Genomic DNA, 27,987 nt, shown 5'->3' with positions numbered 1-27,987 from the left:
TAATAGAAAACAATTAATACAATGTACGTATTTTTAAATTTAAAAAAAAAAAAAAAGAAAAGTTCTTAAATATGAGATAATGGATGAGATAGCTGCGATAATGAATATTTTTTTGTGGCATAATAATAATTGTGCCACAAACATTCGGCAATCGAAAAAATTTTGCCGGTCTTGAAAAAAATCAATTGAGTGAGATAAATATTCTCTTTGGTACAATCAAATAATTTCAATGTTATCCAAAATCTCAAATTAAATTAAATAATAGACTAGAAGAAAATTAGTAATTGATAATCGAAAGACGATAGTGTGTTTGTCCTTGTAACATATATAGGAACGTTATTTCGCTATAGTTTGGAAATTCGTTTATAAAAAAACGAAAAATTACTATAAAAGTTTTACAACGAAATGGTGATCATATACGACGAATAATAATGAATATCGTATTCACATTAATCCGAGAAATCGGCGTCGTATATCGAAGAAAAATTGCAAAGTGATTATAAAGTATTATCATGTAATCAAAATTAACTGTGATCCTTGGCGCAATTTGTCATCTGTTCTGTACACGTTGAATGGAGACATTTCACTTCGGGCGTGCATTCATTTTTATTCCTGAAAAATTAAAACGAATTCGATATTAAATTCATTCATGAAAAGTTTAGAGAGGAAAATGAACATTTAATGATATCGATATGTTATTATCTTGATGTTATTTAACGATATATCGATAATATTGTAAAAATTATTGTAAAAGCAAATAAAAGTTTAAAAAAGAATTCTCAATAAAAGAATTTTTATTTTCGATTCGAAAAAATGCATTATTATGATAAAAAGAAATTTAATATTTAAAAATTTTAATATATAACATGTAAAAATTTAATATTATATAAATAATATAAATTATTATATTAATATATTAATATATATTATATAAATATTAATCAAAATAATTTCGATATATATAATCAGATATTAATAATGGTATTTTAACAATGGATATATATAAAAATATAAAAATATAAATATAATTTTATAATATTTTTATAATATATTTTTATAATATAATAAAATAATTATAGTGATGTAATAATGAAATTATAATAAAAAAAAAATTCATATACAACAGAATTTATAAGAATCAAAAAATTAAATATCGATTATAATTTGCATTAATAAAATATATACAGAATATTTAAATATTCTTTAATAATATAATTTTAAAAGAAAAATATATGATATCTGTAATAATTTATATATAATTTATGAAATGTATAAAATTAAAACTTTAACATAATAAAATTAATTTTTTAAGATAAAAAATATAAGACAAAAAAATTAATAAAATACTTCATTTATATATATATATATATATATATATATATTTGTATAAATTTTTTTTATTATTTTCAATAACAGAAGATTTAATCTCTGAAATTATTTCTACATATTACAAAACATTCTATGTTTTGAATGATTTTATTACAATTAATATATTGTAATCTATTTACTTATTTCTATAATGTCTTGATGTCTCATAATGATATTATGGATAATCATGTCTTTAAAAAAATGGAAGAAGAAAAGAAAGGAACATTACCTTTTTTGTTCCGTTGACTGTTCATCACAGGAGATAGGAGAACTCGAAGCGCCACTTTCTGAAACCTCTAATGTTCTTGCATTCTCCGAACTAGGTTTTCTTTTCATAATATTCGATTGTTCAAATTGACGATTAAATGTGTCCAAATTTCCATTGTAATATCCGTTCTCGCATTTATTAGAATACTCGTTGGATATTGGTGATCTTCTAGCCGGCAAATAATCCGTCGTATTTGGAGATAGAAGTTCCTCATAATATTCGATAGTTTTTGGTTCCGCGATTCCATATTTCCTCGGAAGGGAAGAATAACCAAGACCAATGTAAACATGATTGTCAATTCCAGAATCATTTGATAAACCGGAAAGAGAAGGTTTGTAGATTACGTCTGCATCCGCAGAGAAATCAGCACTATGATATCTCGACCTAGAAGTGGAGAGGTCGAAAGTCGGTGATCTAAGATATCTTCTAACGGGATCATAGGAAGAGGAGAGAACAGATACGTATTCGGTCGGCGATTTAAGATCGGTAACATAGCCAGCATCTGAATAACGAATACCTCTATCAAGGGAGCGATTGCGACCGATCGCAACGCCATCTTCAGCGTATAAGCCGTAACTTTTCTCTGCCGTATGCCTGAGAGTGGGTTTCGAAACCGTGGCCAATCCTGTATATCCTATTCCATACCTGCTGCGATCTCGTTGTTCCCGATGTCCTGAAAAACTGAATTTTCTCGGCAGCGTGGCACTGGTTGGTAGATTGACGCCTGGAGGGGGAGCGGTCAATGACGGTCTTCGCCTATCGTTAAATCGTGAATAGAAACTACGCCTACGTATTCGGTCGATTATTGACTCTGAGTTATCCGACTTGTCGTTTCGACTAAACAGCGAATGTGAAGGCGAGGTTGGAGAATGCAAGTCGGGCCGTGCGTGACTCATTTCTGCTGAACTGACCGACCACGAATCGAAACTCTCAGGTTCATCCATTGGAGAGAAGAGTTCATTCGGATAATCTGTCGATTTTGATTCTTTCTCTTTCATTTCTTCTTCAATCGGTGCTCCCTCTGAAGGATTTTCTGATTCCGTATTATTAACTGTCATCGATTCCGCGTGGCTCTCGATGATTTTCGCACATTCAGTTACCTCTTTCTTCAATTCGGCCACATCTTTCGCGCGTAACGGTTTATCTATGATTATCTTATTACCAGCAATGTTGGCGTGATGTGTCACTTTTGAAAGACATTCCATTAGTTTGCCAGAAAGATCTTCGTTTGATTTAGGAGAATCGATAGAATTTTTTGGCGCATCTGATTTCGGCGAATCCTTTTTTGGTGTGACATTCCTGAATGAGTGTTGGGGTATTTTAGATAGATCAAGCTTTAAATTGCTTCTATTTACTCGTTGCTGAAATTCCTGTCCTTTTGATTGATCACTTTTTGTTTCTGTCGCCATTGTTTCGTCTCCAGAATTAGTTCGATCTCCAATAGCTGAAATTTTTCCACCGGTTTTGTCCTTTGGTTCTATTCCACTATTTTCTTTCGTCTTGTCGATGGCATTCTTCGCGATACTAGTGCCGATTTTTGACTCAATCTTTTTCTTTATTCGTGATTTTCCAGATTTTTCCTTTTCGTCCAAATTTTTATCAGTATCGGCACTAGCATCATTGTTTGATTTCTTTGCGACTTTTTTCACCACTCGGACAATTTTTTTTTTCTTTACACCATTAGAATCATTACTTTCTGAAGTTTCAGAAGTTTTTTTAATTAATTTCTTTGCTTTTTTATCCGTGTCTTCGGATTTGCTCTGTTCCACAGACGAACCATTCTCCAAAGAAGATCGATTCGTTTTTTTCATTTTGCTTGTCAATTTCTTTTCCACAGATTCTTTCTCATCATTATTCGATTTCTCGCGAGTATCAGTTTCCATCTCTTGATTCATCAATTTTTCTCCTTCAAATTCTTTTTCACGGGATGCACTTTTTTCTTTGCAAGCGGATGTTTTCTCTTGTTTCGATCCTTCCTTTAACGAGAGTCTCTTTGAAGATTCAGACATAGAGGAGCAAACTGTCTTTTCCAACTTTTCCATTTTTTTTGCATCTCCGTTCTTCTTCGTTATCTTGAAATCAGTATTTGAAAGTTTAGTTGGTATTTTGCTGGTAGTGACAGGAACAGTAGCATCCTCATTGGAAATAACATCAGATTTTACCAATTTTGGCGGACTTTTCTTCAACTTCGTTAAAATTGCAGTCTGTGATCGAGTTCCATTTATGATTTTATTTGTATCCCCGGTTTTAAACAAACCGAGGACGGAAGAGACTTTGCTTTTAGAGGAGTTCTGATTTAATTTCTTTCGAGACAGATCCTCGACACTGTTCGCTTTCGTAGCAATGTTGTCAGAATGATTTGAAGACGGATGATCGATAGGAGGTGCGGATCGTTCCCGAGATATCTCTTTTTCCATTTCTTCTTTGTTCGTTGAAACTGCCTTCTCCATTACTGTTTTCTCTTCTTGTTGCTCATCATTGGACCGAAGTCTTTCTAATTTCTTTTCCAACGAATGCAAAAATCCGTTTCGAGTATTTTTATCCGACGAGTCCACACTTTTTTTCTCTTCGTGGGGATCCTCCTTCTCTCGCGATCCTCGATCTCTTCTTAACAAATTGATCTCATTTTTCAATTCCTTCTCCCGTTTCTTTTCTCGATCGACGCTACCTTCTCGGCTGGTTGTTGTAGCCGTAGTTTTTATTCCTATCGCTTGTGGCGCTGCTTTACTCTCATTTTTACGTCGGATAAATCGAGACTTGCGACGCTCGTTTTCCGCCGCTTTCTGCGCTTCCTTCTCTTTCGCATACCGACTTTCCTCTCTGGGGGTATCGAAGAAATCTGGACGCAGGAATCGCGATATCCGACGTTGCTTCGACTTTTGCTGGTTTTCTTTCTCCGTTTCTTTTTCTTTGTTATTCGTGTCGTTTTCCAATCTGTTTCCATTCGTTTTGAAAAACTTGCTCAGCAATGATTTTTCTGGGCCAAGAGCACGCACGACAAGACTCGCAACATCCTGCGAGTCAGCGTACGATTTCCGACGGTCGATGCCCGTGCACGGTTCTCTAGTCAACGAACCGGATCGCAATCTCAAGCTGGGTATACAGCTTCGTCGTTTTGAGACGGTCGAAGGTCCGCTTGCTTCACCGATCGAGATCAATGAACGTTTCTCGCATTTGTCCGTGTCTCGGTAGCTGAGATTCTCAGCCGACCTCAGATTCTTTAGTTTCGATTCTTTAATCAAATTCTCCGCGGCCAGCATTCTATCCTCGAAGTTTCTCGATGGATCCGACTTATACACGGATTTGTAGTCGATTATATTGGAGGAAGACTCGGTCGGTGACGTTTCATATTCCGACTTAGTGGATAAACTAGATGTCGCGTCTAACGGGTTTGCGTTCGAGTCGCAGGCCGAAATGGACTCCGACACTGAACCGTTATCCATATTGTTGTTCTCCTTTCTGTCTGTGAACGTATCATCCGCGGTTTCTTCTTGAATCTTTTCTGTACGATAACAACGAAAACTGTCCTTTCGAAGTTTTCCCGTATTAGATCGGCCACCGTTCGTTTCTTTGTACCATCTACCCAGAGTATGAACCATAGTTTCCCTGGGAAATGTTGAGAGCAGGGAGGAACAATGATCGACATCATCGTCATCGAAGAGATTGAGAACGGATCGACGAGCCAAGTTTCGTGATTTCTCTCTTTCAGTGGATGGATCCAACAAACTATTTGTTCTTCTAATGGCTCGACGATTGGCCGACCGATCTTTATATTCGGTCTGATCGGAAATGGTAGAGACAGATCGGTCTGCGAGATCGGACGTATCCAAAGAATCCCTTTCGGCTGACTGAGCTCGTGCTTCACGCGATATAGATGGCGATCTCGTCAATGAGCGTCTGGTTTGTTCGATCAAGTTTCTGCTCAATCGTCGAGCTAAACTTGGCGTGAAGCTTTGTTCTAATGGATCTTGCGACTCTTTTCTGACTCGTATCGATTCCGCTTCTATGCCTTCGCGTGCTACTTTATCTGAAAAACAAATCTCGAGATAATATCTACGCACGGCAGTTTGAATGATAAAATTGAATGGTATTAATGATAAATGATTACAATTAAATTTTGAATTATTAATTACAGTTATATCTTGTATTCTTTTTGGATTTTGTTTTATAACTTGGCTATCAGTTAGTCTAATTATTTCTTAAGAATGATAAATCAAAATTACTTTTTTTGTTTCCAAATTATATATATAACGCAAAATGTAAAAATAAAAAATTATAAATGTAATTACAATTTGATTACTGAAAATATAAATATAGAGATACACGAAGATAATAAAAAGTTTGAATTTCAATATTGCACGTATCAAGTTCATCATAGATATTTTAAAGTTACATTTTCAGCAATCAAAATATGTGTAATTTCTATCTTCTTCTTTAAAGATATTATATCTATCTATGTATATCTACAATGTCTCACATTTTGCTATTTATCTTACAAATAAAAAAAAATATATTTTGGAAACTATGGTCAAGATGCAAAGCATAACAACTGAAATAAATATTTAATTCTTAATTATGATTAAAATAAATATTTAGTCAAAAATGTTTAAAAATGATTTAATCGTTAATTTAGAGATTAATGATAATTGAAATTAAAATAAACATTTAATTTTTAATATAATTAAAATTTTTAATGTGATTAATATTTATGTTTAAAAAAATTAAAAAAATTCATGATTAATCTAATCGCTTAATTATTTAATTAATTTAGTTTTTGTTATACAATTTATATTAATTAAATTAAATTTTTATTAAATTTTCTTTATTTCAAGTTAATTCTGTCTGTATTGATTGAATTTTTGAAAATGGAATATTAAATGATAATAAAAAATTAATCATCAATTAACAGTTATTAGTTCTTAAATAAAATTAAATTAAAAATTCGATTTCATTAAAAATTTCATTAATTCAATTAAAATTATTTTTGTCATATTAATTATATTTTACTAATTTTTGAAATATAATAAAATAATTATTAAATAATAATAAAAATAAATTTCAATATATTTATTTATAAAAATTTGTTCTATATTACTAATTATTTTGATTATTATTTATATTCATTAATAATTAATTAATCAATCAATTAAATCAATATGGACATTTTCGATAATTAATTTTTTTGATTATAAATCAAATTAAAAATTTTAATCGATTTATGCCTAACATTGGTGTACGGGCATTTCATTTGGCAGGAAGCGAACAAAATACTCGGATTTTCTCGATATTTACACTCCTTTATTTCTACATACATTAAACTTCTTCTCTTCTCTTATAAAATTTCTCGAAAAATTAATAAATAAATCTAACTGATGAAAGTTACCTCTAGAGAAACCGTGTTACGACCACTATTGAACGATCAATGATTTTGTCCGCGTGAGGAAGGAAAGAAAAACAAAAATAGCGTTCTTTCTTTGTTGTTTTTAATTGAATATTGCACAAAAAATAATTAAAATGCAAAACAATTAATCCCAAAAGTATTCAGCCACATTCGATACTTTACAAAAAATATAAAAATATAAAAAATATATCAAAGTAACAATATAGAAAAAGCAACTCGGTTCAATTTTTGACGTGAATATTTATTATTTCATTTTATAATGATGATCTAATCATTTAAAAATGAGAAAATAAAATCCACAGAATGATCGTTATAAAACAATGAGACCACTATAAATTTAATAAATCACATTTTTTAAATTTTTACAAGCGCAATTTTAAAGTTGGTATTCTTGTATAATTTTACTGCATATCTATAATTAAAATTATCATATCTTGAGATTTATAAAATTTTTCAGTTTAAAGCTATTTTTCTTAACTTCTAGTTGACGTGAAAAACAGAAAAAATTAAAATGGATCAAAATGGACTTATCAAATCTTGTTATGATCTTCATATATGAAAAACTAAATATAAAATATTTATAAAGCTAGATATTTTTTGGGACTGATTGTATTTCAAAAAACAAAAAGAAAAGAAAAAAAGAGAGAAAAAAATTAAAAGAAAAAAAATATAATAATAAAAATATAATAAAATTATAATCAAACTGAATAATTGAATAGACAAAATCATCAATAGTTCGTTAACTTTGGCACTCTTTTGGCCTACACACTGTAATCGTAACCGATCTAGCGATATCTTTTTTTTGAAAATGTACATCATTTGAAAACGTATGTCACACACAATTATACACGCATACAATCCCAGATATACACACGGCAAGCATACGAGGATAGATATACATATTATTAGATAGATAGATAAACAGATTGATAGATGGATCGATAGATAAATAGATAGATAAATAGATAGATAGATAGATAAATAGATACACACACACACATACACACACACACACTCACATCATACATAGATACATACATGTATACGTGTCTCTAAATATATTAATGCAACAAATTATCAAGTGTAAACGTGAAGGATTACATGCAACAAAACAGGCTTGCATACGAAAATTAATTTATAGGTTTTCGATAAATTTTAACAAATGATAACGATATTTGCGAAGCGCCGTAGTTTACTTTTCGAATCGGATAGAATCATTTTTATTTCTGATAGCGATTAAATGAAACTATTAAAATATTTTTATTACTTTTTTGATCGAAAAAATAATTATAGAATGGAATATAATTATTGAAACGTTCATTCTATATATTTTTGCATAAATAATTTTCATTTTGCTAAAATAGAAAAAAGTTCCAATTAAATAGAAACATTTATTTTCTTTTAAAAAAGTTAAAGTTGTAATTTTCGATGATGGATTATCATATATTATTAATCTAAAATTTGATGTCATTTTTTGAACCGAACTTTTTGCTAATTTTATTATTAAATAAAAATTAAAACTAGATTAATAACAATTTCGAAATTACACCGATATATTTTTTATAAAAAAGAGTTTTTAAGATATTTTAAAAAATTCTATATATATATATGGAATTAGCAATTTTAAATTTTAATTGAAGAAAATAATTTTAATTTTTAATATTTTATCTTAAAATATCTGTTATAAGAAATATATGATTTTTTTCAATTTTTATTGAACGGATATAAAATAACAATTAAAACACCAAAATTAAAATAAAATAAAAATAAAAATAAATATAAAATATAAAATAACTAAAAACAAAGAACTGAAAACAAAGAAACGATTTAAAAATTAAAAATTATAATTATAATAATAATTAATAAATAACTCTTATTTAAAAACGTTAATAGTTTCATTCAATTTTCAATTGCTAATTTGTAAGCAACATGGTTTTACGAATTCGTAAAATAAACTATTGCACTCAACAACGAAATAAATATATATATATATATATATTTATATATATATATCACTTTAAGTGTTTAAATCACAACGCGTCGAATATGTAAATTAAACCAAGAGTAATGCAGTGTACAGTTATTAAATACAATATAGTAGCATTATTAAAGCATGCTGAGAACAATATAATAAAAGTAATAAAACGTTGTTATTTAAACTCTTAAAAACACAACAAATATCAGCCATCTCAAACAAAGGTTAGCTCCTTCGCGTTATGGTACACAATCTATCGAGACACTTTCTCCCGATAGTGTCTTTCCAATGGATGCACGGATTTGTCGTTTTTGAAGACGCGATAACAGTAATAACAACGATCATCGTACATATGCTCGAACAAAGTATTGTTGATCCGAATTACTCCTCGCTTTAATAAGTATTCGTTTCGACATCATAATACGGTTTATTCTTTGCCACATATCCTTATATCATAAAGATAACTATTTTCGAATAGAATAGCAAAATAATAAATACCAATCGTGCAAAAGCGAATAACGAATAAAAATCGTTACTCATACAATAACACAAAACACTCATAAGATAGACAAATATCAATATATTCACATTATATGTATTTTGATAGAAGTATATTTATGTAACGACATACCACAGTATAAACATTCTTCTGTACTATTCCTAGATGGCGTTATTATTAAGTAGACGCATTTCAATTAACTCTTTGTTTATTGTTTTCATTAAATGTAGATGTTATCAATTGATATTGATTTTTAATAAGTTTATTAAACAATGTTGTCTATAATAAATAAATTATATTATTTTTTTTAAACTTTACATATATTTAACACAATAATATTGAACTTGATTTTATATTGATATACATATTTTATATTACATTATTTTATATTTTTGAAAGCATTTTGTAATGCAAAGAATTGATTTACATTGATATGTATGAAAAATAGTTAATTTACAATTATTATAGTTATGAAATAATTGTCATGAAAATTCATTAACAAAGAATAAAATTACAAAAAAATTAAAAATTTTTAAAACAATTATATTAATGTTGTAAATAATAAAATTGCTTTTAAATTTTGACAACTGCCTATACAATTGAATATTAACGACAAAATACCGACAAAAATGTAAAATTTCATATCATCAAAAATTATGCGAGTCAATCCCAAGGTTTTTTTTACATTGATGACGAAAATATATTTCTTTTAATAATAAAGAACAAATGTGATGAAAACTGTAAAATTATTCGGATAACTGATAACAGATATATAACTGCAAATAGTTAAAATACATGTAAAGAATACGAATATGTCATTGTTATTAATGCTTTGTGTTATTAAATGTGCGACGATCTTCAAACGCAATAGAACCGATGATCGATAGTAGCAATAATATTTGTTGAGACGAAGATTAAATTGAAACCACGTCAATATTTTGATTTTTGTGTTTTTTTCATGTGTCAATTTCTGTTTCATTTTCGCATCTGTCGTCAGTTAGGCTGCGATTATTAAAGATACATTTTTTGACGGATTAATATTCTGATAAATAAATTAAAATTGTTTATCAAACAAATTTATGGGATATAAATTTATAGGAACAGTAGTGCTCGTTTCTAATATAGAGATTCTTATTATTATCTTTTTTGTTATCTTCCAAAGCAGATAAAGATTTTATTTCAAAATATGTTTGAGTTTGAAACTAGAACTTCTTAGAAGACAATATATATAATAAAAACAAGCGAGAAAGACATAGTAGAACAGTTTTGTCCTTCAAAGAGATAACACTTTTTCTTTAAGAATCTTTTTGAATGTTAATGAATTGATGAGATTCTGTTAAAAATAAATCCAAATGCGATATAAATTGAATGATTTTTTTTTTAACCAATAATCAATTAAACTATTCCAAATCAAAACTCATACAATTTATATCATATTTGAATTTCATTTTTATAAAGAGAATCTTATCAATCGATTATCACTTTTTGAAAGATAAAATGAAAATTATAGAAATATAACTTTTTTTGGATATCTTGCTTGTTCGTTTATTATGTTTTTTTTACTTTTGCTATATTTGATATTGAGTAACGAGACAGTAACGAGGTTAAGTCATTTAGCTTTTGAGACATTTTGATTTGAATTTAAGCAGCAGGCACTACCGTTTTATCATTCTAATATATTTGTTAATTGTCAGAAAATGTATCCACTATAATCGATAGCCATATACATGCTATATAATTAACGATGGAGCAACGCGATGGCGGGTGAGTATTTTTGCGAATGGAATCGAGATGTTTTGTTCGCGTAGTTGGACAACTGTCGCGCGGAACAGGTCACCTGAGTGTTCCGACGTGTGTGATCAATCGAACGACATCGAGAAGGAGAATAGAGAGCACCGTTCACTCGACGAGGTGACGTTCGCCGAATATGAGTGTAGCATAGTACCTAACTTGATTTGCCTATTGGGGATTAGCATCTGCCCGCCTACGTAGAGTCACTCGTACGGTCGCTGCAACAACCGTCAGAAAAAACGATCAATTATACGTATTTAGACAATACGATTCCACCGTTATTTTCTAGAATATATTTTCGATAATCATTCATACTATTCGCTCATATATATATATATATATATATATATATATATGTAACGAGCAACGAAAAAGAATGATGCCAGTGGGGGATTAATTTTTTATTTTTTAATTTCTCTTTCGAAAAACTTCATTCTCACGACCGAATGATTCTTTTGACCAACTTTGCCGAGCGGAAAATGGGTAACCAGCCGTTAAAGCATTATCGCATTTCAAAATCTACGAACGACGTTCGTCGACATTTAATATTTATCAATCGTTAATAGTCGTTTTCAAACAAGATATCGATTTTTTAACAAAACTCGCAATTCGTAGTCTCAACAAATTGCCCATTACGCAATTTCTGGCACTATTCTTTCGAATAAAATGTAAATTGATTTTGGATATCCTTGGAGGGTATCTCTGTTTCTTTATTCTTTTTCAACATAAAATATTACATAGATATTAAATTACCAAACATCTTTTTCTATTATTCATTTCTCATTTTCTTTCCATTACGTATCGTTTTTTCTTCATTTTTTTCTTTTCCCTTTCGATCCAACATTATAATGTAATATGGTAGCGAAAAGGAAAGCGAAAAAAATATAAAAGGCGTTGATGGAAAAGAAATGAATTCTTGGTGTATTACCGAAAATATAAACTGTAAAATATCGTTTAGCGGTGGAAAACGATAACTCCTTTGATCGCTGATTGCAGAGTCGACGATAGACGTGAAGTAGATGCATAAATTTTGATCAAAGATGGATTCTATTCTTGGAGAGTAATAGAACTGAATTTCCTCGTGTATTCGTGTGTATGGATCACGTGTGCAATCATGCTTATAAACTTTAGTGTAATACACTGAACAAATTAAAGAAGAAAAATAAATTGCAACTACTACGTGTTAATGGGATAATATGTAAATCAACAACATTGCAACTTGCTACTATTGTACGTTACGAGGTTCTATGTTAGGCAAAGTGTGAGTTACGTCTGTGAGTAATTTTAATGCTCAAACTTTTCTAAACGCGAGCGAAAAAATATTGCGATCAACCGTTGGGCGCTTAATCCTCAGAATTACGTAAGATTCGGCCTCCGTATTATTCGTATTTAATTGTTCTCAACTTTGTGGAAATGGGAGAAAAAAAAAAAAAAAAAAAGAGAAAAATAAAAGAAAGAAAAAAAAAAGAATGAAAGAAAAAAACAACAGGCAGATACCGTTCGCATGCTCTCGTTCAAAATCCAAAAAGAGACACGCGCGAGTGACGTTTCGATCAGCCGAGTGACTTTCGATCAAAAAACAGCCAACGATTGACTCGCTCTCCCCTCTTTCTTTCTCTCTCTTCAATAGCGGATTTAGCGGTAGTCAGATTTGGCGGCTGTCAGGGGCCCCGAGCTTCAAAAGGTTATCGATTGAAACAAATTTTTCATAGATATAATTTTTTATAGATATAATATTGAAATTTTTAAAATATTCCACGATTTAGATTTGCCAGATCTCTCCAAAAAAATTATATAAAGAAATTTAAAAAAATTTCTATAAATATAAAATATTTATAAATATTATGCATTTTAATAACGAATTAAAAGAATTCTTGCTATTTTTAAAAAAAATATAATATAGTGGCGAAAGCATACAAAATTGCTTAAACAATGTTTTGAATGTTTCCAAACATACAGAGTGATAATATTCGTGGAACGATTTTTTTTAAGCCAAAAGAAAAGTTGTACAATATAATAAATAAGAATGTTTATGAATTATTAAATAATAATTCATATCTAAAATAATCCATAAATTATTTAATAATAAATGTTGAAAATTACAATACAAAAATATTGTAATGCATAAAATTATTAATTTAGAAAATGTTTAAATTTAAATTTTATTAAAACTGTATAGATAAGGAACAAAATGATATTTTTCTTTTCATGTTTTGTTTTTTCTTCTTGTATATAACAAACTTGATAAAATTCAAATTAAAATATCTTTTAAGTTAATCATTTTTTTTTTGTAAAGAATAACTATTTGCAATCAATGTATGACAAAAAATATTTCATTTAAAAATATAAAAATGAAAAAATTGATAATATTAAGTAATTCAATAGAATAATAATTCAATAGAATCAATAATATCTTATAACTTTTACATGAAACAACCAATAAATTTATGGATTATTTTAATGATTATTCTTAATCTCGTAAAAATTACTTTAAATATCCCATTCTCATTTAGAATTTATCAACAAGAAAAATCTTTTTTTGTTTTAAAAAATTTGTAATAAACTGTTTAAAAAAATATGAGATCGAAAAAAAAATTAAATAATATAACAATATTATATAATATAATAATATTATATAAAATATGTTCGTATCGTTTTTTTTTTTAATCTATTGTTTTCTTTATATATATGTATATATGTGTATGTGTATGTGTGTTATTTTATAAATATCTTTATTATAAGTACAAATATTATTTCACATTATATATTTAACAAAAGAGATAAATCTCATTGTGTTCTATATTTTGTGTTCTTTTTAGAAGCCCCGAAAAAAATTATACCACCAAGGGTTCCTACTTCGCTAAATCCACTACTGCCCCTCTCTCTCTCTCTCTCTCTCTCTCTCTCTCTCTCTTGCTATACTCTTGCTCGAAAGAATTGTTTTTCGGCTGAAAATTACCGAAACGTTTACCCACCTGTGCCAAACAAGAACCATATATGTATTTATTCTATATATGAGGTTAGTATAAAATGTTGCAAAAACATCGTCAGGCAACAACATCGAAAAATATATTCGGAAAGAGACGAAGAGAAAAAAAAAAAGAAAGAGAAAGAGAAGTGGAGGAAGAAAAGGAGAAAAAAAAATAACAAATGGGTGGAAAGATAGAGTGAATTAGAGCAAAAAATAGATATAGAGAAAGAGAGAGAACGAGAACAGGAAGGAAGTGAAATGGAAAGAAAAGAGGTGAATCGGTAAAAGTAAAGAAAAAAGATATGCTCTGTCTATCAACGACTCGACAATAGCTAGGTATACTAGGAGATGCATACTGAATACCATTCAGCATTTTCTCGCACTAGTTGTGGTTTCAACCAGTGGTAAAATAGCAACGATCATCGTATCGCAACTTGGCAGAAGCTTGTTTCGACCGAATCGATATCTTTTGAATTATTTCGTTCATTCTCTCATGATGATTCAGGTCTACAACATTTTACATTTGATGAAAAAATTAATTTAATATTGCTTCTGCGAAGGCACGTTTTAACGAGATACTATGTAGAAATGTATCTCTATTGTACAGCTAATTCAGATTAGCCTGATTAAGCGAAAGTTGCAATAAAATTTTAACACTGGATCGAATCCTGTGTGTAAACCATTTGCGTTCCGAAAATCATTTCGACGATCGTTGCTCGATCGAGTTTCGTGCAAGTTTCCGATAATTATGAATAAATGGAAGAAAGAACGCAGAGGGTTCACTTTCGTTAAATACCAATGATTTATATTGCAATTCGATACGGTTGTTTCGTACAGTAAAAATTCGTAGAACAATCGCTTGACATTTTCTTACCTCTTGGTAAAGTGTTACTGCCGATATCGAACACTGTTTCCCTCGAAGGAACATGTGATCCTGGACTATTTGGAGTTCCCGGGTTTGATGAGTTTACAGAATCTTTTCTCGAGAATATATCACCTTCCCGACTGAGCGAATGCCTGAATTGAGATTCCGACAGTCGCCTAAATTCATAACAGATAAAAAACATTCGTGTGATTTTTTTGTAATTTCGTAAAAAATCAAAAATATTATCATTTAGCTTTCATCATTTTAAGCTTTTGTAAAATTCTAATGCATCGGGTTATTGCGCGTTACGATAAGCGCCATTATTTTCTAAAATTTTATTTTTACATTTTACATTACAAAAATTGTTACAGAGTTGAGCAAATTTTATTCGAATAACGAATAATGAATAAATCATTCAGAACTTATATATGAAGAGCAAAAAAGAGTAGCTGAATACATGATAAGAAAATCAGAGAAATAAGAAAAAATAAATGAAAGTGAAATAAATTGATAAGAAGTAGTAAAGTAAAAATAAAAGTAAGAGTTAGGAACAAAATGTAATATAAAACATATGTAGAAGAACAAAAAAAGAGAAAATAAAGTTAAACAAGACAAAAAAAACAAAAAAATTGAAAATTACGTGAATAGAAATGAAAAGAAAAAATATTAAGAAAAATAATTAAAGAAATAAAAGAAATGATGGAAAGTATAATAAAGAATTTTTTTGAAAAACTCGAAGAACTAGATGTAGGATTATAAAAATTATAAAAAGAATAATTTCTCAGATTTATTCGTAAACAATGAATAATGATTTTATCTAAAGAAAAATTATTTATTATTAACAAATCTATAATATTATTCGAAAAAAATTCATTTCAATACATTATTCGTTATTCGAAAGAGCTAAATGACAATAAATGCGACATTGTACAGTATATATGACGTGTCTTATGTCTGTATAAATAAGAGTCTAACAATGAGAAGTACTTTTTGTGACAAGAAAGAAAAAGAAAGACTATAATAAATATAATTAATACATATGATTAACTAATTTCACTTTCATCAGGAAAATGTTACGAATATATTAATATAATTTTTATTTATACATATTATTAAAATAATTTTTCATTGACTATAGTTCATTACATTATCGTTATAAATTCTCGCAAGATTAAAAACTATTGTTTTTGATTTCAATTAAGATGATGCTTAGCAATCTTATATTATATTACATTTATATTATATTCGTTATATTTTATTCGAATAAGAAACTATTTATTATTCGTAAATAGTAATTCCTAAAACTTAATTGAATCTAACCTAAAAATTTATTTGAACAATGCCCAACTCTGATGTCGAATATACACGAGAGAGCATAAATGAAAGAAATCGTAACAAATGTATGCTGCTGTCCAAAGTATAAAACTGTCATTTATAAAAAATATTTTTTCTTTATGATGTTTGTTTCTATGTGCGTATTACGTGTATACAAGGAAAAAGAGATTTATATAAACCGATTCGAGATATATTACTCGTGATATATTTTGCACTACCTTCTAAAATAATCAGCATAGACTACATTGTTCTAAAGTTGTTGTTAACAATTGGACTCACGTAGTCACGGTCCTCGTTTCGACATATGTCTGGTAGCTTGCACAAACAAGCGTTAAATCGTTGTCATTAGCTATTGAAAGTTCATACGAGCAGTAAGCTAGCTAAAAAGATATTCGAAAAAAGCGAATCGCGGATGCTTTGAAAGAAGAAGCAATATTGAATGCTTAAGAAAAAGCAATGGGTAACAAATGAACAAATTGTAAACAATATAAATGAATATTACCTTGATAATGGTTTATTCAGACCCCAGAAAGCTTGCGAAGAATTAGATCCTAGTCTTCCGAACAATCGGGAACTCGGAAAACCGGTAGTACGGTTGTCGTCAACATTCAATCTTTGTGTCAAGCTTCGCACTCTGGACAATAGAGTGGAAAATAAATTTTCGGCAGTTAATAATTCGAATCCATCATCATCGTCATCTTCGCCAGAAGATAAACTGTCTGCGTGTTCTGATGGTTGCCTTGTAGGTCGAGAGCTTCTCAACCGATGCATATGTCGTTGTAAGAGATCCTCGCTGTCCCTGAAAGATAAAAATAAAAGATAAACTCATTTCACATATTTGATCAATCACATATTTGATCTTCATCTTGACTAAGAAATAATTTCAAATGTTCATATATTTGTTTATAATAAATTTACTTTATAAAAGTATACTACTTCATAAAATATACTACTTCATAAAATATTCTAGTCATCTGAGCTCAAGAACCAAGTATTAATTATGACAGTGATACGTTAATTACTCATATTATATAGATTTAAAGAAAATATAAATACAATTATTCTGAAAAAATATTTTCTATATTTTTGAAACAAATGAACATATATATTAGTGAATAGTCCATTAAATTTAATTAAATTTTTAACTATAAGATAACATTATTTAAAAGTGAATGAAAAATTAATATATATATTAATATTCTCGACAATTGTTTTACAAAAATATAAAAAATATAATAGTATCACTATTATAGTTTTATAATATTTATAATACAGAATTTAAATGATTTGAAACAATTACAAAACTAAATATATGATTACAACAAATTAATCTATTTCTGCAGAAATGAAATCGATATTACTTTTTCACCAATATATCAGAAAAGAAAAATATGAAATTTTTAGCAATAATTACCTATGCAACGAAGAGAACGGTGATTCGTCCTCACTGGCATCCGAGAGAAGAGAACTCATTCTCCGAGGTCTGCCAAACCTTGATCGGGGAACGTTTGTGCTGGTAGATGAACTACCAGTTTTGGTTTCAGGTTCAACGCTACCAGACCTGGGGGTAACATATCCACCGCCTTCTACGGCAATGGGAATAATGTACTCTCGAGGACTCTTTCGAATTGGCTCAGGTCCAACGGTAGATCCGAGAGCGCTATCAGTATCCGAGTCTGCGGTCGATTGACGAGATAACGAACCAGATCGCTGTGAAACTGATCGTTGAGGCATCGGTGGTAATTTCGACGGTGGTGAGGTTGATGATTGTGGCGACTGTTGATTATCCGTTTCCATCTAAAATAAATGCAAATTTTTTATACAAAAGAAAAAAACAATTAAATGATTAAAATACATTATAATTGCAAGTCTTATAATATATATATATATATAAAATTCGATTTGATATACCTGGATTGGAATTATTCTTTCTTTCGGCGCAATGTTCCTTGGTCTGGTTTCGGGTTCCAAACTCGAACTTCTATTGGTTTGTGGTACCGCAGCCGCAACAGGAAAAGCAACTTCAGATCGTTGTGTTCGCAGTTTCTGCGGTTGGAACGCATCAATTTTGGCCTCGAGTTCAGATTTGAATGCGAAAGGAAATTCAGCCCCGGAAGATTTCGCACCGGTCATAGAAATCTCGGCTTTGCTCGTCTTTCGTGGTCTGGGTAAAGTCGCGCTTTTCAGAGTAATTTCCATTTTGCTGGACATTTTCGGTTCCTCTTGCTCTTCGTCGTTATTGAACGCCTCAGACGCAGTGGAAACCTAAAAGATAGTGAAATAAATAGTTAAATAAAGATGCATATATGCATCGATTCGTTATTAAGATTTTTCGATCTTACTGTGGCTCCTCTGTTAGCATCCACTGTTTTTTCATCGAACGAAAAGTTCGTTTCAACATTTGGCATAGACACAGATTCTGTCGTTGAACGCAAATCATTCGTTCCAACCTTTGACGATACTTTTGATGAAATTTTCTTTGGTTCTTGACTTGATGGGGATATCGGCGGAGAACCGTTTATCCTCCTTTGCATAGGTGGTTTTCCAATAGCACCACTTATTATATCGACGGCTCGTTTCTTGGCCTCCTCCTTCTTCTTTTCTTCTCCCTCCATTTCCACTTCCTCATTCTCGTTTCGAGTTTGCTTCGACTTGTCGCTCGAATTTTCATTTCTTTTCGTATCCGTCGTAGACGGAACGTCGATAATCATTTTCGATGCAGTGTGCTTCATAGGTGGAGGCGTGGTTATCGAAGAAAGACTAGCTTTTCTCTCGAATACGCGCTTTGCTCCTCCAACATTCACACCCGGTATGAAGATTTTCTTAGGCTTTTCACTTTCCACGCTTGATGCCATTTGATTAAACTTCTCCGCAGTTTCGAATATTTTGGAGCGCCTTCTTTCGAACGTCTTCGCAGGAACTTCTCGCACTTCGTTACAGAGTTCTGAGTCAAGAGAGAGTGCTTTTTCTTTAAGTTTTTTAAATTCTCGTTGAGTTGCCTCAAGATTGATCGCATCGTCTTGACTAACGGACGATATTTTATCAAATCTCTCATTTCCAATTACTTTTTCGTTCGATACTTCGAACTTGGAAGGTGCGGATATATTCGTCTGATTGAACGCGAGGTTCATCGTTTCAGAAGGTTTCGACATAATTTCATCGCGATGTCCGTCGTCCATTGATTTCGCTCGACATTCATTCTTCGAGTACTCATCGTCACAGCCGCGATCGTTAATGATTCGATCCTCTGATAAAATTTGCCGTGATACATCTTGGAGTGGTTGCTCCTCTTCGAAAACTACCGGTGTTTTGCTTCGCTCTTTGCTCGGAGATCTTTCGCTACATTCTTTAATCAGTTCTAAACAAGCAGCTGTAGATTCTATTTTATTCAAGTCGACAGTCTTGCTGATAGGAACAGTTACCATAGGATCTACCTCCATAGCTTCCTCCGTGATCGAATTTGGAATTGGTGCCGAATGATGCCTAGAATGGAAAAGAATAAATTAAGATAAAAATAACGAAAACATATGCAAGCATTTTAATTACCTTGACGCAGATTTATACATTCTAGGTTCCGGTTCATCCCGTTTCTCTTTTCTTCGAGATCGTTCTTTTCTCTTTGCATCAGCGGCAGCTGTTTCATCCATAGACGGCGTTGTCTCTAATTTTCTCTTGGCATCTCCACCGATTGGAGCAGTTCTCGGCTCCTCTTCCAGTAATTCTCTTCTTATCCTCCTATCGGAACTACTCTGATCTAATTCCATTAAGCTTCCAACAGAATGACATCTGGTAGGTACTAGAGTTTCGGAAGACACGTTATTTGGAACATCTCCGGCTGATTGTTGATCGCCTATGACCAATTTCTCTGCACTTGCGGACTGTGGTACCAGAGAGAGTAGCAAATCCAATCGAACAGGAGTCTGAGCCGCTAACTCTTCAGCAATATCCAGACAATTCTGTTCATATCCTTCATTTACCCACCAATGGGTACAAATCCTTTCAATGTCTGCTCTCCTGCCAGGACAAACAGTCAGCATGTCTTTGATAAGAGGAGAAGCAGCTAAAAAAAAAACAGAATTGGTTACAATGCTATCTTAAAAATAGAATTAGTCACAAAAGTCTTTATACAATACATATTTTATAAGAAATTTCTGAATATTCTGATTTCTTTGATAAAAGTTTATGTACATGTATTATAGAGCAATTTTTTTTCAATGAAAAATATTTTTCAGAGAATTAAATCATTCCAAGATTTTAGCATTTTTTCATAGAATTTTCATCTGAGAATATTTTTTTTTAAAACAAATAGAATCCTTTAAATATTTTATGTATCTTTTATAAAATTTTTATATTATTCAGCATTGACAAAAATTTTAAAAAAGATTGACCTACATGAATTATATTTTCTAAAAAAAAAATTATGCCCTACATCAATATTTCTTAATCTATTTGAATTAATGATACATTTTAATATTTTTTATATATTATTATGTATTTAAAAAAAATTTTTAAATTATTATTAAATATAAAAATATTTATAATAATAATTAATGTATTTCTCATGATGGATGAAATGACTCATTAACTGATAAACACTATGTATCTTATAAAATTTATTATTATATTAAAAAGTTATTATTATAAAAATTTATTATAAATTTTAATTTAAACATAATTTGTTAATTGAGTTTGCATTAAATATGAAAATTTTTGTTATTGACTATAATAACTCCAAAAAAAAAAAATGAAAGGAAAGAAATATGAGAGATACTTACGCGATGGTTTCTTAGGCTCAAAATAATCTGACTGTGAGATCTGTTTGACTAGTCGTTTGAAATTAGACCCGTCAAAGGGCATGGCACCGTAAACTAAAGTATAAAGAAGAACACCCAAACTCCAGCAATCAACTTCAGGACCATGATAAGGAGTACCCTTAACGATTTCGGGACTGGCGTAGAGTGGACTACCGCAGAACGTGTTTAATAATCGTTGCTCATCAAACACGTTTGATAAGCCAAAATCCGCGATTTTTGCATTTCCAACCTGATCTAGCAAAATGTTTTCGAGTTTCAAATCTCTATGGCAAATTTTATGTTTATGACAGTAGAAAACGGCGGTGGCTATTTGTCGAAATATTCGTCTTGCTTCGTGTTCTGTCAATACTTTACGCTCACTTAAATAATCATAGAGCTCGCCACCGGCCGCGTATTCCATTACCAGCACCATCTTTTCTCTATTTTCGAAGACTAGAAAAATGTAATTAAAATCAGAATTTAAAAATAAATTATAGATTAGGATTAGGCATTATTTATGAAACTAAATTTTTATTCATATAAAATTTATATTTTACTTTTATTATTTCATTTCTGTTATTATATATTGATGTATTTAAAATATAAATTATTTTAGCATTTTTTATTTTATTTTATTACTTAGATATTTGTTATTTGATCACAATATAAAAATAATAATATAAATATAAAAATATTTTTTGAAATAATTTTCTATTCAGTAAATTTTTTTTTTTGTTTTTTACATATAATCTTGCCTATTTTTTAATATAGCAATTTTAATATAGCAATCTAAGATGAAATCTGTGCTTCATGTAAGTATATATACAGCTTTATTGTTTTTTATTTTGTTTATTTCATCTTATTTTTTATTTTTATTTGAAATAATAAAACGTATGATAAATAAATTATTTAGAAACAATTTATTTCTCAAATAAAATTTTAAAATTGATTGAATATGTTCAAATATATTTATTTTTTATTGTTAGTGATCATTTTTTTTGTTTCAATAAAAAACAAAAATAAAAAGTGCCCAATCCTGATATACGTAAAATGATACCTTCGTATATATGAATAATATTTGGATGTTGTACACTCGACATTATCTGAATCTCTCTTCGTATCCTGATTAAATCGGCTTCCGTTTCTATCTTGCATTTTTTTATAGTCTTTATTGCCACCTCTTGTCCCGTCTCTTTGTTGATCCCCAATTGAACTTTACCGTAAGTACCTTGACCAAGCTTTTTGATGATGTCAAACCTGAAGAAAATAAATGGAACACGGAATAATAACAGAAATGCCTTGAACCACGCGTTATTACTATTTAACGAATGATTTACGACTGGCGCGTGAACAAACGATCTCGTGTTATTTACGTTCCGGCAATCTTAAAAGATCTCCGACCGGTCCCAATGGCCGACGACAGCCAACCGATTCGATAGCCAATCGTCCACGGATGGACCCCACAAGATATTCGTAATGCTCTTCATACCTCTGCTTCAACTTCCGTTTGTGATTGTGAAGTCGCACCCCACCCGTACTCTCCATTCCTCCCATTATGTTGTGTATGCTTGCCTCTCCCACAACCATTTTTCCTTATGTTTATCTAAAAACAAAGCATATATTAGTATAGCCAAATAATAAACGAACATAAAATGCGAATATATTTAAGATTGAATGTCGAAAATTATTGTCAAGAGTTATTATATTTGAAAAATATTATCGATAGCAATTTTCGAGAATTTAAAAATCATCTTTGAAAGTGATAATTACTCTCATCTTTCATCTCAATATTCATTTGCAAAAAAAAACTTTAAAATTCTAGAAAGTTTTATTGCGATCTTTGTTTCATAATATAATAGAATTCTATTTCTATAAATTTGTTAGAGAATAAACGGATTTATATAATAGAAGTTTATATTCATATGAGAAAACTTTACGAAATATTTTCTTTAAAATGCATAATATAATAAATATTTTATAATTGCAAAATTAATGTATGACGTAATTGCAAAACATTCATCCCCACCATAAGAGTGAACCTCTTTCTAACATGTCGCGAAGCTTGATGCACAAGCTACGTAATTTGATCTGAGATTAAATGTGAGAATATTAATACAACAATAAATTTTCTTATTTTAGTTTCTTTTCTAACTAACATATTTATACAATTTCTCTAATCAAAATAATATCAAACAATGTTATTTGAAATATTTGCGTATAATTACATTAATAAATGATAATTTTTTTATTATCTATTTAAATAAGAAAATATAATTTAAATATCATTTTTGATTTTATTTTGATCAGGAAAACTTCAAAAATATGTTGATAAAAATAATTTATTAAAAAAGATAAAAAATAAAAAAATTTTACAATATCAATATTGTTTCACGTCATATGCTTTTCTTCGACCATCTCGGCCATTTGCTTTTATGCTCAACAAAAAACGTAAACAAACTTTAAAACCTTGGTCAAGCCATATCAGAAGTAAGAATCAATACTATTATTGGATAAGTACAAAACCAAGAATTTTTTGTAACTAATATTTATAATGGTTTTGCAAGTATACATATAATGAATATTTAATGAATTAATTTTTTATTTATTTTAATATATTAAAAATATAAAATATATTTTCTATTATAATTGAATTTCTTTTTATGTTATATTTTTACGCAATTAAGCTTTACACATTTTTTTCTTTTTTTTTACGATGGCAAAAACGCACATTAATTAATGCAATTAATTCAATTAATTCATACGTCAAAATCATACGTTTCTGGTATGAATATTTAAAATTTTTTTCTCGATATAACATGTAATGTAACTATGGCCTGTTCTTTGTATTTTACACAATCCTTTTTTTGCATGGTACGCACCTGCCGTGTAAAAAGAGGCGCAGGTGTATGTATATTAAAACGTCAGCAATAGTATAGGTACAGGGACTCAAATAGAGTTTCAGGCATCAGACACTTCTAGAGTTTCATTCATATAAATGAAGTTTTACTGAATCGAATATCGATTTTTATTTTGTCAAGTTTATGCCCATACACGAGTCTTAAAATATCTAGTATTTCAATATATATAAAAATTTAAATCTTTTATCATTTTCATTATAATGTCTTCATTAAGAAAAATAAGTTAGACCTAATTCTAAATTCCTAAAAAGCACGTATAATTTTTTAATCTTGATTAATTTATTCGAAAAAAACGCATAATAATTTATAAACTTAAAAAGTGAAATAACGATAGACAGATATTTCACTTAAGAAAAGCGGTGTATTGAAATGATCGTTTGCCGGATATTTGCAGCGGAAGACGAATAACGCCATCTAAAAGGAAAAAGAAAGAAAGGGAATAAAGAGACGCATGATCTTTTTTGAAAGGTGACCCTGCCAGAGGATCGACCTCCAAGCCTCAGAGAATGAAACCCCGCAGTCTCGTGATTGAGGATAACGAAGAGGCAGAGTATGGTTATCGGAGTTACGGTGAAACCGAAAAGGAAGGACAGACGGACAAAGTGCGGTGAGTTTATTTTCGGTGTTGAGACGCCGGTGTGCGTCTCTCCCGCCGATCAACGTCTCTCGCGACGTTCGCCTCCCCGACGATACGTGTATCCATTTCCCATATGCGTGCTGCCAACTGTATTCGATCGAATCTTATTCCTTCGATATCGGAACTTCCTTTGTTTTCGTTGTTATTTTTCGAATCAACCCGGTGACAATGATGGATTCAATATATAACGGTGATTTGATTCGTGAATTAAGAAATAATTTATTAATTTCATAAACGTGAATAACAAATGATTTCTCTCCCAAGGAAATAAGAAAGGAGAATGACGAGACATCGAAAGCAAAAAATCTCTCTGGATCTTTTGCGCATGATCCTAATTTTTTAACAAATTTATAATGTTTCAAAATATTTTGATTTGCTAGTACCTCGATGAGTAACCTTGATAACGTATACCAAAATCGTTCCTTGCTCGAAGTGCAAATGAATAATATTTCTCGAAACCTTGACTTCCTCGCGACAATCTCATTTGGCCGATTGTCACACAAGTCACGCTGCGGGAATCAACGAACACCAATCTGTGCCAAACGAGTTCCACTTTTAATAGAGATTAAAGAACCAACAATTTTTACTATTTTCTTTTTCGAACAAGTAGGTAGTTTAAGTACCTTATTGATTAATCGAATTAAATTATCTTGAATACGAATACCAATCGTGTTTTCCTTATTATTATTGCATCGATTGTCAAAGTTGTTGTAACGTGAACGAAATTATATATATGATCATAAAAACGAGAATTGTCTAATTGTCATCTAATCATCGCTTAGAACACGTGCGCGTACAAAGTCGCGTTCTCTCCGTCAGTCTCGTTCTCGATACTCGATCGTGGTGCGTTTCGATATTTTTAGCGGGCACGTAGACCCGCCGCGTGGGAAGATCAGCTTCAGGGCTGATGTCCTAATGACTTCCATTTTCTCTTTTCCTCTCTTTTTTCACTTCCGCGGTCAAATCAAAAATCAATTTCAATGTTTCAGAATCAACCAAGACTTGTGAATAAATGTCGATAACATAAAACTCAGTGAATATTATTCAATTTGATCTTCAAAATTTGACATATTGTCGCGTCATATTCTGTTATGTCATTGCTCGAATGATGTGACTTGTTATCGCAAATGATCCTGAGCTGAGTAATTTGGATATAATGCTTATAGGAACGATGTAGCCAGGTCACGATAATTTTTACTTCTTATTTATAGATCGAGTTTAAAATACCTCTTGTCAACGAGCAAAGTCTGAAAGAACGCGAGATAAATCCGACCGAGCAATTAGAAATAAATGCGCGACTGATTGTAACGTACCGAACTATCGCACTTTTATAATATGAATTGCTTACTTCCTGAATAATTTTTTTTTGTTTTATTGTTTCGTATATATTACATATATATATATATATATATACATATATGCGTGTGTACATATATATGTTACATATATATATATATATATATATATATTACGTGATTTAGGTGGATGAATCGAATGAAGAAATACTCGCAAAATAGAGGGTCGACGCGCGAAGGCGCCGTTTGGCAACGATCGCTCGAAAAATTTGCCAACGTCGATTCTGTCTTATTGTGGCCTCGAAACATCGACGATCGACCGAGCACGCGCGGTTCCTTGTTACGTCGCTTCCAAACACCTACATTTCATGCATTCCAAATTAAATAGTAAATTTTTACTTCATATTATTTCATATACCTTCTACAATTATAGTATATAAAATTTTATTCATTCGTTACATATATTATGGATTCTCAATTATTTCATTGTTTTTTTCTCCATTATAAAAAATGATAAAGCAGTAAAAAAGTAATATATTTCAAATTATCAATCATCCAATATTTGTTAGGGGTAGAAGATGTCATTCAAACATGACGTCATCTGGTGACTTGTATGGTATCTTATGATTCACATATTATTATTAAAACTTTTATTATTCTATCGTACGACTCGTATTGCATATATGAATGAATCTATCTACGTTCGCAATGGGTGATTGTACGCGGGATCGCAATTTCTCGCGACGAAAGTTTGAGTCATCAAGAATTAATAGACTACTCTTGGTGAATTTCATTCGCGACCATCTGGATCTATGCTATTCCAATTCTAGTAATTCTTTTCTAATGTTTCATTAAAACTTTCAAATTCTTTGATTTCAAATATAAAGAATTAATTAATTGTATTATATGAAATATTATTGAAATACAAATCGTATCGTATAAAAATAATGTGAGAAAATGTTACTACTTTCTTTAAATTCTAATATCAGGATTGAGCATCATAAATTCAAGTATATACGGTGAAACTCGATGTAAATATTGACAGTAAAATCAAATCAACAGAAAAGACTGATGAGTAGTCTCAAAAATTAATTTACCGATGAATAAGACATCGATCGAGTCAAAAATCATTCTATCAATTAGGTTGAATAAAATGTATGTCATTGTGTATGTGTATGTATTTGTGCATCGTATGCAACTAAAGCACGTAGCACGGTATGTAGGTTCCTATCGATAAAAATAGCATTCTGATATTTCGATGAGTTCTTTAGGAACATCCGTTAATTGTTTCGATTGTTCACGATGTCGAAGGAAGAAATGTTCTTGGATATTACTTCATAATAATATTATAAATATTCGAGAACCATGACGAAAACGAAGGATGATGATGATGGTGAGGTTTCCTTCTTCGTTATTGAGTAATCGAAAACGCCCACGACAGAAAATCGACGCTTCTTCGTAACATTTCTTTATTCAGGATACATGTCCGTTCTTGAGACTTGTAATCGTCGATGAAACGAACGAATGCTCTGAATGAGAATCGACACTCGGGTAGAGTCTAAAAATAGCGAGAATTTGTACCTTACAGTGAACTCTGGAGCCAAATTATCCTCTTTTGCGGCTGCTTTCCGCTCCCGGGGAACTATAGAAAAGATACACTATTTACACTGTTATAATCGTCTTTACGGTAAATTTGATCACTAAGTCTCTACAACTTTTGAATTTTTCTGAGAGATCGCACACGTTCTTCGTTTCCATTTCATTTTACTAGACATTTTTCGCGTGACGATACCGCACACGGTTCATGCGCTGCCACCATCTTTATTTACTAATTTTGGACTTGATCGCTGAGAACAGGGAATGGATAGATT

General features: G+C 30.5%; 1 protein-coding gene across 3 annotated transcripts; it reads right to left on the bottom strand.

Annotated features, from left to right (window-relative positions):
• Nucleotides 1–2: 2 nt before the first annotated feature.
• Nucleotides 3–27,934, bottom strand: LOC122717668. Of its 3 annotated transcripts, XM_043941936.1 has the most exons (13): nucleotides 27,698–27,934; nucleotides 22,756–22,869; nucleotides 22,324–22,523; nucleotides 21,249–21,719; nucleotides 20,020–20,533; nucleotides 18,816–19,956; nucleotides 18,385–18,738; nucleotides 17,888–18,270; nucleotides 16,976–17,272; nucleotides 15,148–15,314; nucleotides 2,282–5,663; nucleotides 1,598–2,020; nucleotides 7–612 (listed from the first exon to the last, which is right to left on the bottom strand). In XM_043941936.1, the coding sequence occupies exons 2-13, from the start codon at nucleotides 22,851–22,853 to the stop codon at nucleotides 525–527; spliced, it is 7,518 nt and encodes a 2,505-aa protein (XP_043797871.1). In that variant the 5' UTR covers nucleotides 22,854–22,869; nucleotides 27,698–27,934; the 3' UTR covers nucleotides 7–524. The 3 variants fall into 3 exon arrangements, with proteins under 3 accessions (XP_043797870.1, XP_043797869.1, XP_043797871.1); XM_043941934.1 differs by having other exon boundaries at nucleotides 6–612; nucleotides 1,598–5,663; XM_043941935.1 differs by lacking the exon at nucleotides 27,698–27,934 and having other exon boundaries at nucleotides 3–612; nucleotides 1,598–5,663; nucleotides 22,640–22,776.
• Nucleotides 27,935–27,987: the final 53 nt, after the last annotated feature.

Source organism: Apis laboriosa, unplaced genomic scaffold (genome assembly GCF_014066325.1).
Source record: "Apis laboriosa isolate Shangri-la unplaced genomic scaffold, ASM1406632v1 scaffold56_cov145, whole genome shotgun sequence".
NCBI lineage: Eukaryota > Metazoa > Arthropoda > Insecta > Hymenoptera > Apidae > Apis > Apis laboriosa.
The sequence above is the reverse complement of the archived record's forward strand: the minus strand, read 5'-3'. Positions and strand labels throughout refer to the sequence as shown.

Bases quoted from the DNA above. Each gene is read 5' to 3' on its own strand.
- LOC122717668 (XM_043941934.1), bottom strand. From the start codon at position 22,853: ATGGTTGTGGGAGAGGCAAGCATACACAACATAATGGGAGGAATGGAG. The intron at 18,739-18,815 runs GTAAGATCGAAA...ACTATCTTTTAG, and splicing joins ATGCTAACAGAGGAGCCACA to GTTTCCACTGCGTCTGAGGC. The intron at 15,315-16,975 runs GTAATATTCATT...TTATGAATTTAG, and splicing joins CTGAATAAACCATTATCAAG to GCGACTGTCGGAATCTCAAT.